Source organism: Solanum tuberosum, unplaced genomic scaffold (assembly GCF_000226075.1).
Source record: "Solanum tuberosum cultivar DM 1-3 516 R44 unplaced genomic scaffold, SolTub_3.0 scf00012, whole genome shotgun sequence".
Taxonomy (NCBI): Eukaryota; Viridiplantae; Streptophyta; class Magnoliopsida; order Solanales; family Solanaceae; genus Solanum; species Solanum tuberosum.
In genome coordinates, this window is record NW_006238937.1 from 3,396,132 (window position 1) to 3,408,534 (window position 12,403).

Sequence of the window (12,403 nt, forward strand, 5' to 3'; positions counted from 1 at the left end):
ATTTTATTAATTAATAATATAATATTATATAATAATTAAAGTTAATAAAAAAATAAAAAAAAGTTACCGGTACAAAATGATCCGGTAAGAACCGGTTCCGGTCCGGTCCAAACCGGTTCCAATCCGGTAACTAAGGGACCGGACGGAACCTTTGGAAATTTCCGGTAAAACCGGTTCCGGTAAGGAAATCCGGTAACGAGGACCGGTTCCGGTAAAACCGGTCCTGTTGATCCGGTCCTGTCCGTTTGCCAGCCTTAGCTACAGCTACATCAATCACAAATACAATACTCATATCTTGTGGCTGCTTCATCGACTGACACACATTGAATTTTACCTCTTTCTTGTTCAACCTGAACTTGAGCTCACCGCTCTCCATGTCCACTAGTGCTCTACTTATGGCCAAAGATGGCCTCCCCAAAATTATAGGAATCTCAAAGTCCATCTCAAAATTTAGAATAACAAAATCGGCACGAAAGATGAAACTTTCCACTTTTACCAACACATCGTAGAGAATACCCATAAGCCTCTTGATTGACTGGTATGGCATTAATAACCTCATAGTGGTCCGTTTGAGGGATTCCAAGTCCAACTGCTTGTATATGGAAAGTGACATGAGGTTTATACTGCCCACATATCACAGAACGCCCTTGAAAAATGAAATGCATCAATTGTACAGGGAATAGTGAACGTCATTGTGTCTTCTTTCTTCTGAACCAAAGACCTTATAGCAATAGCGCTACAACGATGCAAATTATCTGCCGGCTTGAAACTGACCAAGTCTTTCATGAACTTAGCATAATCTGATATCTTCTATAAAGCTTTCACCAAAGATATATTTACTGAAAGTTGACGAAACATAGATATGAATTTCAAGAACTTCCTATGCCTCCGTGGAAATGGAGGTGGTAGTCTAGGAATTGGTTGCAAATGTTGTGATACCTCTACTGCTGGATCCTCTGTACTATTATCCTCTTCAACATCTTTAGGACTAACTTCCACCTTTTTTGGCTCTCTAGAATCAACAAGAACCTCTTCATCAACATCTTTTTCAGCCAGAGTATCAACTTTAGCATCAACATCTCTTTCCTACTCAATACTTAGATGTAACACCTCCGAAACTAGTAGGCTTAACTAGAGCTTGTCGTAAGTGTTAGAGTCGTAAAATTTGCTTCTCGTACTTAGAATGAAGAGTTTAGGAGTTTAACGTCAAGGTACGACTCTCCAAGGACCAACCAAGGGTCCTTGAGGAGGACACTAAAGTCCACCTAAACACTGCCTAAAACAGTGTACCCACGGAGAGACCTACGCCCCGTAGGGTGGTCCACATTTCGTGGGTGGAGCCTCGTGGGTCAAATCCAAGTTAAGGAGCTGAAGACCCCAGCCCACGCCCCACCAGTACGGGCTGTGGGTAGTCCACACCCTGTAGGTGGGGGTCGTGGATGGGGCATGTAAGTTGGTCTTAAGTTGGTTATGTCTAGGGGTAGTTTAGGCAATTCCTATTTTAGTTAGTATTAAGTGAGGTAGTTTTGTATTGTTTTAATACACCTATATAAGCCTTTTTATGTCATTAAACAACCCATTCACCTCAGGAAATCCCAAAATCCAAATCAATAACCAACTTTCCCCAAAATCTTCTCTCTAGTACTCTAGGGAAGAAGAAGAAGAAGAAAGGTGAAGCTAGGGTTGAAGAATCAAGATTTTCTCCTCAAATTAGTGGGAATTCTTCAATAAGTATGGTAGCTCTTCATCCATGGGTATCCTTCACCCATGGAGCCCCTTCAAAACCCCCAATTTCAAAGCTAGAAAACCCAAAAGTTAGGGTTTGACTTCAATCTCATGGATTCCTTTCAAATTTGTTTTAAAGGTTGAATTATGTTTGTTTATGGATATATTGACGATTTTATATGATTTTAAGTTGAATTCCTCAAGAATCCATGAAAACCCTATTTTCCCAAATTGGATCTCAAAGTGTGGGTATTGATTGATGCAAGTAGAATGTTATAGAATTATGAATGTTATGAATTGATTACTTGAATCATGTTATTATCCATGTCTAATGTGGTAATTCTAGATGTGTTGATTGAATGTGATCTATGGTCCTTGAAGGGAAAAATATGAGAATTATGTATGATTATGAGATTTATGTACATACTTTATGAATACTTTGAGATCAAAGTGATTATGACTATGATGTAATTGTGGTGTTGTTGAAAGGCTATTCTCACACACACACTTATGAATGAAGTTTCCATGATTATGATAATGATGTTGTGTTGATTGAAAGACTATTCTCACCTATTGAATCTAGGAGCTATCTTATGAATGATGTTGGATTGAGTGTTGATACATTCTTCCATAATAATGAACTCAAGTAATGAAATGATAAGTACTCCATGGGGATTAATGCTTAGTACCGAGTGGATATTGATATTAGATGGAAGCTCTCACGTGAGTTGAGGCGGGGTTTCTAGAAGCAATCTCTTGAGATGGATGCCCATACGTGAGTTGAGGCGGGGTATCTAGTAGCAATCTCCGTGTCCCATAACTATGTGCCCTCATAGGTTTTTAGCTAGTGGATCCACCTAAAAGCTAAATTAATGGTTCTACCTTAGGTAGGACACCCTTTTCAGTGTGGGTAACACCGAATTCCATGATTTGCTCACATGGTCTATGTCGGTTAAGGCTTACCCCCACAATCAATGATTATGAACTATGGCTTCTCAAGAAGCTCTACTTAGTGAGGGTGGGAGTATGGGCTCTCATTCATGCATTGCACAAGTAGGCTTTGAGAGTAGTTATGGTGTGTTCCTCTTATGTTATGAAGGTTTATGAAATGATGTATGCCTAATGTGGATTGTTGTTATGAGTTGCTTTCCTTATCTATGAGTATTACACTAAGGATGATATCAAAGAATGGTAAGTATGATTATGGTGGCCTGAAAGTGGTACTTAGTGTAGATGAGATTATATGATCTTATCTATGCATTGCACAAGTATGACTTAGGGTTACTCATGAGATGGTTCTATTATGCTATGATGATCTATATGTTGAATATGCTTATGACTTATGCTTTTACACTAAAGTTCATGATGATTCTCAAACTTAGTAAAGTGCATGATTTTCAACTAAAATGTCATTTTTAGCACGATTTCATGATTTTATGCATGACTATCATACTTAGTGCATTTTTGTACTAACCCATATTTTCTACATTTTCCCCAAGAGTAGGGATTGGCACTCAATTTGGTTCCCATTGTAGCTAGAGCTTTGGATTGATCATTCTCCTTACTAGTTGGTGAGTCCTCATGATTTGAGCACGGATATCTTTATTTAGTAGTTTCTTTCTAGTATGCCATTTTTGGATTGTGTTGTAAGGGTTGTGTCCCTATTTAATTCAAAGATTGTATTAGATGGCTAAATGAGACAAGTCTAGATTTTCGGTTGCTTTAATAAAAGACTTTGGTTCTATGGATAAAGTTTTAAATTCCGCATCATTTCTTTTATCTTATGTTATGATATGTTAAGGGTCTTGTATGAGACCTTTCGCGGTTGAGTACGCCTTGTTACATCTAGGGGGTACCCCTGGGTCGTGACATTAGATGTACAGTCCCCAGGAGTGACTTAAAACTTCTAGTAGTAATCGACATACATATCTCATCCTTCCTCGGGTTGTGAACAGTAACACTAGGCAGTTCTCTGATTTAATGTGGTGAACAGTTGCCCCATATGATGCTCCAACTGCTTAATAGATAAAGAGTGCGAATCCACCTGTTGACTCATGTTGGAAACTGTCAAAACCAGCAAATATTAGGCCTTAAATAGGACTCCTTAGCGACAGTTTCACTAATTACAATTCGCAGCTACAGTTTGGTTTGCTATGCACTTATATTCGTTGTATTTTTCACGGGTTTGAGAGAAAAAATACAAACTGGTTTATATCAAAATGAAAACATATTAGGCGGAGAGAGGCGAGCAAGTTCAGGAAAGCGAGGAGAGAGGCAAGCGAGATCGAGAGAGGGAGGAGAGAGGATGAATCATGTTGTATTCGTTGTATCACGAATACATTGATACAGAATACAAATACAGTTGATACAAAATGCAAATATAGTTTTTCGAATACAATTGATAGAAAATACAAATCTCTCACATATATTTGATTAGTTACAATTAATACATAACACATTTGACGGAGAGGATGAATGCATATTGTGTTTGTATGAATCACGAATACAATTGATACAGAATACAAATATAGTTGATATAAAATACAAAATAGTTTTTCGAATACAATTGATAGAAAATACAAATCTCTCACCTATATTTGATTGAATACAATTGATACATAATACATTTGAATAGATTTCTTTTTATTGACGGGGTGAGAGGGGGAGAGAGAGAAAGAACGAGAGAGAAGGCAGTGAGAGGAGAGAGGCAAGGGAGAGAGAGGAGAGAGATTTGCTATAAAATCCTACATATAGCTATGAATTGTAATATTTTAAACTTTAGTAGTTAATCATAAATACCTATCAATGTTTGCCTTGTTGCGTAATTTTTCCTTGAAGGACATCGTGTACACAATATAAAATATCATGAATAGACTTCCCCGCTATCATGCATAAGTTAAGGCATATTCGAAGTCCAAGTCTACTTACCTGCATTTGAAGACTTACATCCTTGGCCCAATACTATGGGGTGTAACAAAAACATTAAGATACATGAATATATATGACAAATATACAGGAGTTCTGCATAATCAGCTTATTCCCCAATGTTACAGGAACTAAAAATTAGAAAAAGAAAAGGCAAGCATGTAGACAACTACATTTAACTGATTCACACCCTAAACTTTCAGATAGTTTGCACTGAACAAAACTGCCACTAAATATAAGACGGTCCATCTAATTAGACCTTGGGAAGCATTTTTCTAATTCTTTCAGAAATGGAACACTACATCTGAAGTTCACATGTGAGGTGATAAAGGTTTACTACTTACTTACAATGCGAAGTGGCATCGCTCATCTCCAGTTTCATTCTTCTTCTGTGGTTTGTCGAAAATCATGCAGCACACTTTTCCGTATAAATTCAATGAATTAATTTTGTGAAGTTTGCGTTTAGCAGAGCCAATCATTCCCTTTACTGGATCTTCATCTTGGTATTGATCTCTGTAAAGCAAGCTTTCAAACTTCACCAATCATTCCCTTTTACCCTCTTGTGTATCATCTTCTACATCAGAACTGTCGCTACCTTCCTTCCTATCCATTTTGATAAGACCAATGTCACCTTGTGGAGTTTCTTTGCATAAGGATTCAGTTTCTTCATCCTCGTCTTCACCCCTTGCATCAGAGTATGCATATCTGGAATGAAAACTTCGTGTCAGTTAAAAGCAATAAAATGTAAAAGGTTGAAGGGGTATTACAGCTCCAGAAAATTAAAGCCTAAAACGCTTCAGAACTTTTCTCATCTTGTTGAAATGTCTGGCTGTAATTTGAGAAAAGAAATTGTCTCTAACTAGAAGCAAAACTAGCTTTGCTGCATTATTATTACCCACTGATGAATTGCTACAGTAAAAAAAAGGGTATTTTTTTTGAGAAATGGCAAGTCCAAAGGAATGGTAGCATTAGGAGCCTGCCCTTTTCTTCATTAAAGCAAGTTTCTGGCAGTTCCCAAACCTGGATTCATTAGGATATGGATTTATCCTGTTCACTAATGGTAAACTTTGCCAAAGTTGAATTATAACTCAATTGACTAGATAAATGTTGAAATGGTGAAGTTTAATCCTTCACACATAAACTGAGACAAAACATGTAGAGATGGTGTAATTGTATTGAACAAAAGACCTGTTACTACAGATAGTAACATGGAGGGTGGAGGAAATATGAAAGGGAAAATTAAGCATAAAGTATTAATGGAACTGCAGACTTCAGTTTTTCAATGCTTTAGTCTTTGGAAGAACCAAAAACAATGTCATGTCAGGATAAAGCATGGATGCATTCTCTTTTTCAAATATGTATATGTTGCATCTCTTTCAGGCAATTAATGTTTGACCATTTTTATCTTCCTGCATTAAATGATTTACTAGATAACTCAAGACTAAAACACAACACTATTTATGACTCTTCCAAAATATCTACCGTTGTGAGGTCTGAGATGGTGCCCATAGGTAGCAGATGACACACAGCAGTCCAAAGGCAAGAATATCCCAGAAAGCAGTGATGATCCAACCTCCCTGCCACCTCTCATTGAAGGGATCTGTTGCTTTGAAGTAAACCTGCAGGAAAGGACTAGACGATTTAAGCTTTGCAGGTTGCGGGAATCCCTACAACATTCATCCAGGATTAAAGAGAAGACATACAACAGATCAACCAAATGGAGCTGGTTACAGAAGTTTCTTCTAAAACGAACTCTGTCTTACAGGCGATTACTGGTGCCACAGATTGGAACTTTTTTTTTCATACACTAAACCCCACCCTGCAAAGCCCCTCCACTTCTCCAGTTGTCAACAATGGCTTTCTATTTGCCCCCTTGGAGAATCAAACACCCAATCTCATGATTGTAAGTGAAGGGTTGTTTCGATCAGGCTATCCTTCTCTTGTCAACAGGGAAAAGAAGGATCCTTTCAGCAGGAGAAGATCTGACAGTATGATCAGTTCCACCCCGAAGAAGAATAGAAACCACAAGGACATACTGTACTTGGTAGTTTCATAGCTTGCTAAGTAATGATCTTTAATGGGAAAATTGTAATGGAAAATAATCACGGATTTCCAATTAGCTGACTGACAGAAGAAATACTATGGAATGGGATTTTGTTTTCCTCAAAATTTTGAATAATGGAAAGTTGGGGTATAAAATAGTCATGAAGAAACCTAATTCTTTTAGGATTACTTGGAACAATATATTCCCTTTTACAAACCTACAAGTTACCCCAAAACTCACACATGACAGAGCGGTTGAAACTTGTAACAACATTTCCAAGTACCTTTAAAATAAAAATTACTGAGAACCACCCTTTTTTTTTTTGATGACAAGGGAAACCCGCAACCGCTACCCTTTGGGTGCGCACAGGGTAAAACCCCCGCTCCTATGCAATAGCTCGCAAACCACGTAGGAGAGGTAACCCGCACTAGGCAAGCCCGGCACGACGAGCTTGACCCAGGCAAACCCCTTGCTTTCGCTGGCAAGGGGTTTCGAACTTGAGACCTCCAACATGGAAGTCCAGTTATTCATCCATCACAAGTTATATAATACACATCCAAAATGTTGACTAGCTTTCACAAATAATACTACTATTTTACACTACTCTCACTTATTGGCATCTTTGTTCTTCCATTGGAATTAGAATTTTAAAGACCGGTTACAACAAGAGATTTCAGGCACAACATACACTAGATCATTTATGAAAGAGAAAGAGATGTAGAAGTTGTTTTTCATGTAGACAGGAAGCCAGTGTTGCAATCAACAACAACCACCCTTTAATATTTAATTACTATGTCAAAGTCGCATAGCTCATGGTAAAGAGGTATATGGTACATAGTGAAGATGAGTCAATAATGAAATGTTTGGTTCAGTTCTTTCTCTTACTTCAAAAAAAATAAAAAAAATTAGTGATTCAGCTGGTATATATTAGCTGTATCGACTACAACTGATTGTATGACGTCTCTTGGGATGGTTGAAAATTTCTTCTCTGAGTTGAAGACAGTCTCAAAGTGCCAGATGAACCGATCCTATCAAGACTTTTCCAGGAAAAATCTAACCAACTACGCCAAAATTATAACAAACTTTAATCAAATTAATGGAACTGTATAGTCCGTATAAGAGATTCCTACCTTCTCCCATCCTGCTGCACTAAATAACTTGGTCCAGGATTTGCTTTGAAATTAGGTTTTAAATGCACCATTTGGAATGAGAAATTATGACTTGAGTATCTTCCAGATATGTGTCAACAATTGTTAGCTTATCTGAAACAAATATTTGTCTCCTAGGTGGGCATTATGCCGAAAGCACAAGAGATTTATCAAGGAGGGGTTCCTATACAGTTTTCAGCAACTACTCAGACAATAACCACACCGTTCAAGTATTTCACTCAACAACATACCCAATGTGATCCCACAAGTGGTGTCTGGGAGGGTAGAGTGTACGCAAATCTTGACCCACCTTGCGTAAGGTAGAGGTTGTTTCCGATAGATCCTCAAGCTCAAGATAAGTGTTTTCATAAATAGGTTTGAAAAATACAAGAGTGAAGAAGTAATGATGAAAATACTGAGGAAAAGGAAAGTATCTAAAGCAAAATAGCAACATTGGTAGGATAACAAAAGATAATACAAGAACAATATTAATAGTATTGATAAGAAGAGGAGAGAGCAAAAGGTGCTTCAACAAGAATCATGCTCTCCCATAGAAAAGAGAGAAATCATTCGGCTACCGACTACTCTAATCCTCGACCTTCATGCTCTCTTATCTAGGGTCATGTCCTCGATAAGTTGAAGATGCTTCATGTCTTGTCTAATCACTTCTCCCCAATTCTTCTTCGGTCTACCTCTACCTCTCCTTAGACCTACCACTACCAAACTCTCACACCTACTCACTCCTTACTGGAGCCTCTGTACTCCACTTCACATACCCGAACCATCTCAATCTTGTTTCCTTCATCTTGTCCACCAAGGTAGTCACTCCCCCCTTGCCCCGTATATCTTTGTTCCTAATCTTATCTCTCCTTGTATGCCCACATTTTTTTTTTGATAAATAGTAACTTTGTATTATATCCAGAAAAGTACTTAGGTAGTACTGAAACCATATCCTAGTATGCCCACATTTAGTGAACCTTTTAAACAAGGAAATTACGATAGACCTAAGGGACAAGCTTATAGGACAAGCCTCTAAGTAGTTATATCATGCTGATCAAATTAAAAAGCCTTATTGATTTAATTTCTAAAGTTCATGCATCAAACACAAACCTCATATCCAATCCATGCAACTGAAGCAATGACAGTGATTGCTAATGCATTTGAAAATTGTCTGTAAATATCCAACTTCACAGAACTCCTCTTTGCCTGAAGAAAACAAGTCGTGAGAGAATCAGACATTTTATGAGAAAAAAAGGAGATGAGACGTTTGGAAGATGTAGTTGTACACAAGTTTCAATAAAAACAGTAAGATATCAACCTGCAGCTGCTCCAGTGTCTTTGAAAGAGAAGTGAAAATCCATAAGATCAAGAATGCATCTAATAATGCATCAGGAAGGACCAACATAATTCTTGCTCGCCCTGCAATGTCATTTATTGTACCAACGTATTCGGTAATGTTTAGCAGTATAGATGCCACAAAATAGGTTATTCCAAGAAGGAGCACCTTTGTGGTGAGACCACCAAGGGTAGGGCGAACAACACCATAACCCATTGAGATAGAAAGAATAAGAAGGCGTGAAACAGTTCTCCTTGTGGCTCCAATTGTAACAACCCAACTTGTGAGTCCCACAGGCCTTGCACCAGTATTGTTGAAATAAGCATAATCAAAATACCAAAATATCATCTCCAATAACCCAAGGGCAATAACTCCAGTGATGCAGTACTGGAGCGGCAGAACGTCCTGCCGGTGTCTGACATACTGAAGACACCAGATTGCAGTGAGAAGTATATATGCTACGGTCATTATAGCATAAAACTTCATTAGGGGCGACATTCGACCAGGCAAATATCCATCAGGATTTTTCCATACTGTCCTCCCAGATACCTTCATTCCCTTAAGCTTAGGATCACATGAGATGAAGAAGAGGTTATACATTCCCGTCTTTTTTATGTAAACCTCCTTCTTCTTCAATTGGACTGACAGTTGTCTTCCTTTAAAGTTTACATTCAACACCATTGGCCAATTAGCATCCGTCACTGAAGGTGTTCTAATGACTTCGCCTTGCTTGCAACCTTCAAGTTTAGCAAGATCAGCGGTGCAACAAATGGACCTTTGCCCACCATATGGCGAACCACCAATATTGTCACGATCTGCAGCCTCAAATATTATGATTTGAACCAACCCACTATTATACGCCATAGTTGGATGCTGGTCTGCAGCTGCTTTGCTCCTCCAAAATGTGATATTCTCAAACCTTTAAATGTTCAAATCATCAGATACTAATGCAATAGGTTACAAACAATGTCACTGAGCCCAAAATTTATCTATCAGTATTGTCCCTTAAATTGCACCAACATCACGATAGATCTTCCGGAAATTTAATAAAAAGTGCAGACCAAGTATCATTTTAGATCTGACCATCTTTTCATAATATTTGTGGGTAATCTATCAAAGGTGGATCTCGGATTTAAAGTCAGTGGTAATGATGTACCTTACATAAAATATACGTTTACAACGTCTCAACCAGCTCAGTGGTTACAGTGTACATAACATATATACACTTGCAATTATGAATGAACCAGCTATCTGGGTGGATCCAGAATTTAAAGTTGTGTAATATTCCTCTTCATTTTTATACAGATTTTGTTAAGGTTTTAGGTGGATCCTGGATTTAAAGTAGTGCAATATTCTTCTTCTTCTAAAAAAAGACTTAATAGTATCTTAGTCAGCTTGATCGCCCCGACAGAACAAACCAAAACTTGGAACAGATGGAAAAAATGTCCCTCAACTGGGTTTAGACTTTGATTCCTAAAGTTGCTTGGATACATATAAACACAGACACATATATAGTTGGAGTCCAAGAGTAATTGAAGAGTTCACCTGATATAAGAGAGGCCATCATGGGCCGTAGAGCGAAATGGGCGACGGGGCGGAGGAATGAAGCGGGAGGAAGCGACGCCTTCACTTCCACCGGAGACAAGGTAAGCATTTCCAACTTCTCTGAATGGATCTCTGTTATAGATGTGAATTGAGGATTCCACTGATGTGAAGAGTGATAATAGTATTGCGAGAGTGGGCAGTAGTAGTAAGCACTGGACTGAAATGCACGCCATGGATGAAGGCGCAAATCCAGGCGATAAATTGAGAGAGAGGATGGAGAATAGATCAGCGAGTTTGGTGGAGGTTGAGTGAGAGAGAGAAGATATCGGAATTGTAAATCTGTTACCGGTGAAGATGTTGCTTCTTACGCGCCTGTAAAGCGTGTGCAGCGGTCCACCAGATCTCGCTGCAATTAAACTTAAAGCAACGTATTTTCTTTCCTTTAAAAAAAAAATATATTTTTCAAGGTTAAGTAATTGTCACGCGACATCATCGAAATTCAAGAATTTGAGAGCTTGAGTTATAATTGCGAGCGTAATATAACTATTGTGATGAAAATTAGCTACCCTTCAGTGGGAAAGGGAACGTTTACACTCTAACCTTAAGTAATTGTCACGACCCAAAGTACACTCTAGTCGTAACATGGCGTATAGGACCCGAGAGACCCTATACAAGTCACTTAGCATACATGTACAAGATGATAGAATCTTAAAGAGTTCAAAAGACATTTTCGATTAATAAGGAGTTTGACAAAAAGTAGCGGAAGTCTAACATAAGTCTCAAAGCCATCTATTACATCATAGGAGTGATTGAGACGTAATCCATACATCACATATAAAATCCGAAATGAAAAGACATGAAAGCAATAAAAGAGTATCAGTCCTCCGAACATGAAGAGTCACCAATCTGTTCAAAAACTCTAAGGATCAATCTAGCCACAAGTGTGGGAAGTAGGAGCGCCAGACACTACATTAGTGAAACAATGTAGGCAAGAGGTATAAGTTAGTACATAGAATGTACCACGATCGGGAACCACGACCCGTTAGTGGGACCACGGCATGTGGGTGGGTCCCGTCATTTGAGGTCCAAAATTTATTGGTCTTTGAACTCATCGACGCCCAACCAGGACCGTCCGTGAGTTTATCGATGGACCGTAGGTCGTGGTCATTGGTAAGCTCGACAGTTATTTTCTTAAGGGCTTTTGGTTCTTTTCCCAATTAATATTATTCTATCCTACTACTATGTCGTTTTACCCTTACCTAGAAGTCCTATATAGGTATTTTTAACCCCAAATTTCCCCAATTTAAATCATTCTCTCAAATTCCTAAAAGAAGAACAAATCTTCCTCTCCAAAATATATCTCTCTCTCGAAAGCTTGAAGAAGAAGGAATCAACCTAGGGTTTTCAGGTTAAGCCTCAAATTCCACCATTGAAGGCAAGATTTTGACATTGAGGTATGATAGTCTTTATTCATGGAGCCCTTTCGTCCATGGAGTTCCCAAATTCTCCGATTTACAAAGTTAGAAATCCCCAATTGAGTTAGGATTTTTCTTCCATGTCATGGGTTCTTTAAATATTGATTTACTTAATTGTTTTATGATCTAACAAGCATGAATTGAGATAATTACATGATTTTATGATGAACTCCCATGAACCCATGTCTAACCCTTGTTTTCTAGA

General features: G+C 38.2%; 1 protein-coding gene across 1 annotated transcript; it reads right to left on the reverse strand.

Moving 5' to 3' along the window:
• Positions 1 to 4,689: 4,689 nt before the first annotated feature.
• On the reverse strand, positions 4,690 to 11,141 carry LOC102604237 (transmembrane protein 87A). The gene is made up of 5 exons (XM_006339868.2): positions 10,724 to 11,141; positions 9,161 to 10,097; positions 8,953 to 9,048; positions 6,133 to 6,269; positions 4,690 to 5,355 (listed from the first exon to the last, which is right to left on the reverse strand). The coding sequence occupies exons 1-5, from the start codon at positions 10,954 to 10,956 to the stop codon at positions 5,193 to 5,195; spliced, it is 1,566 nt and encodes a 521-aa protein (XP_006339930.1). The 5' UTR covers positions 10,957 to 11,141; the 3' UTR covers positions 4,690 to 5,192.
• Between the last annotated feature and the right edge of the window lie 1,262 nt (positions 11,142 to 12,403).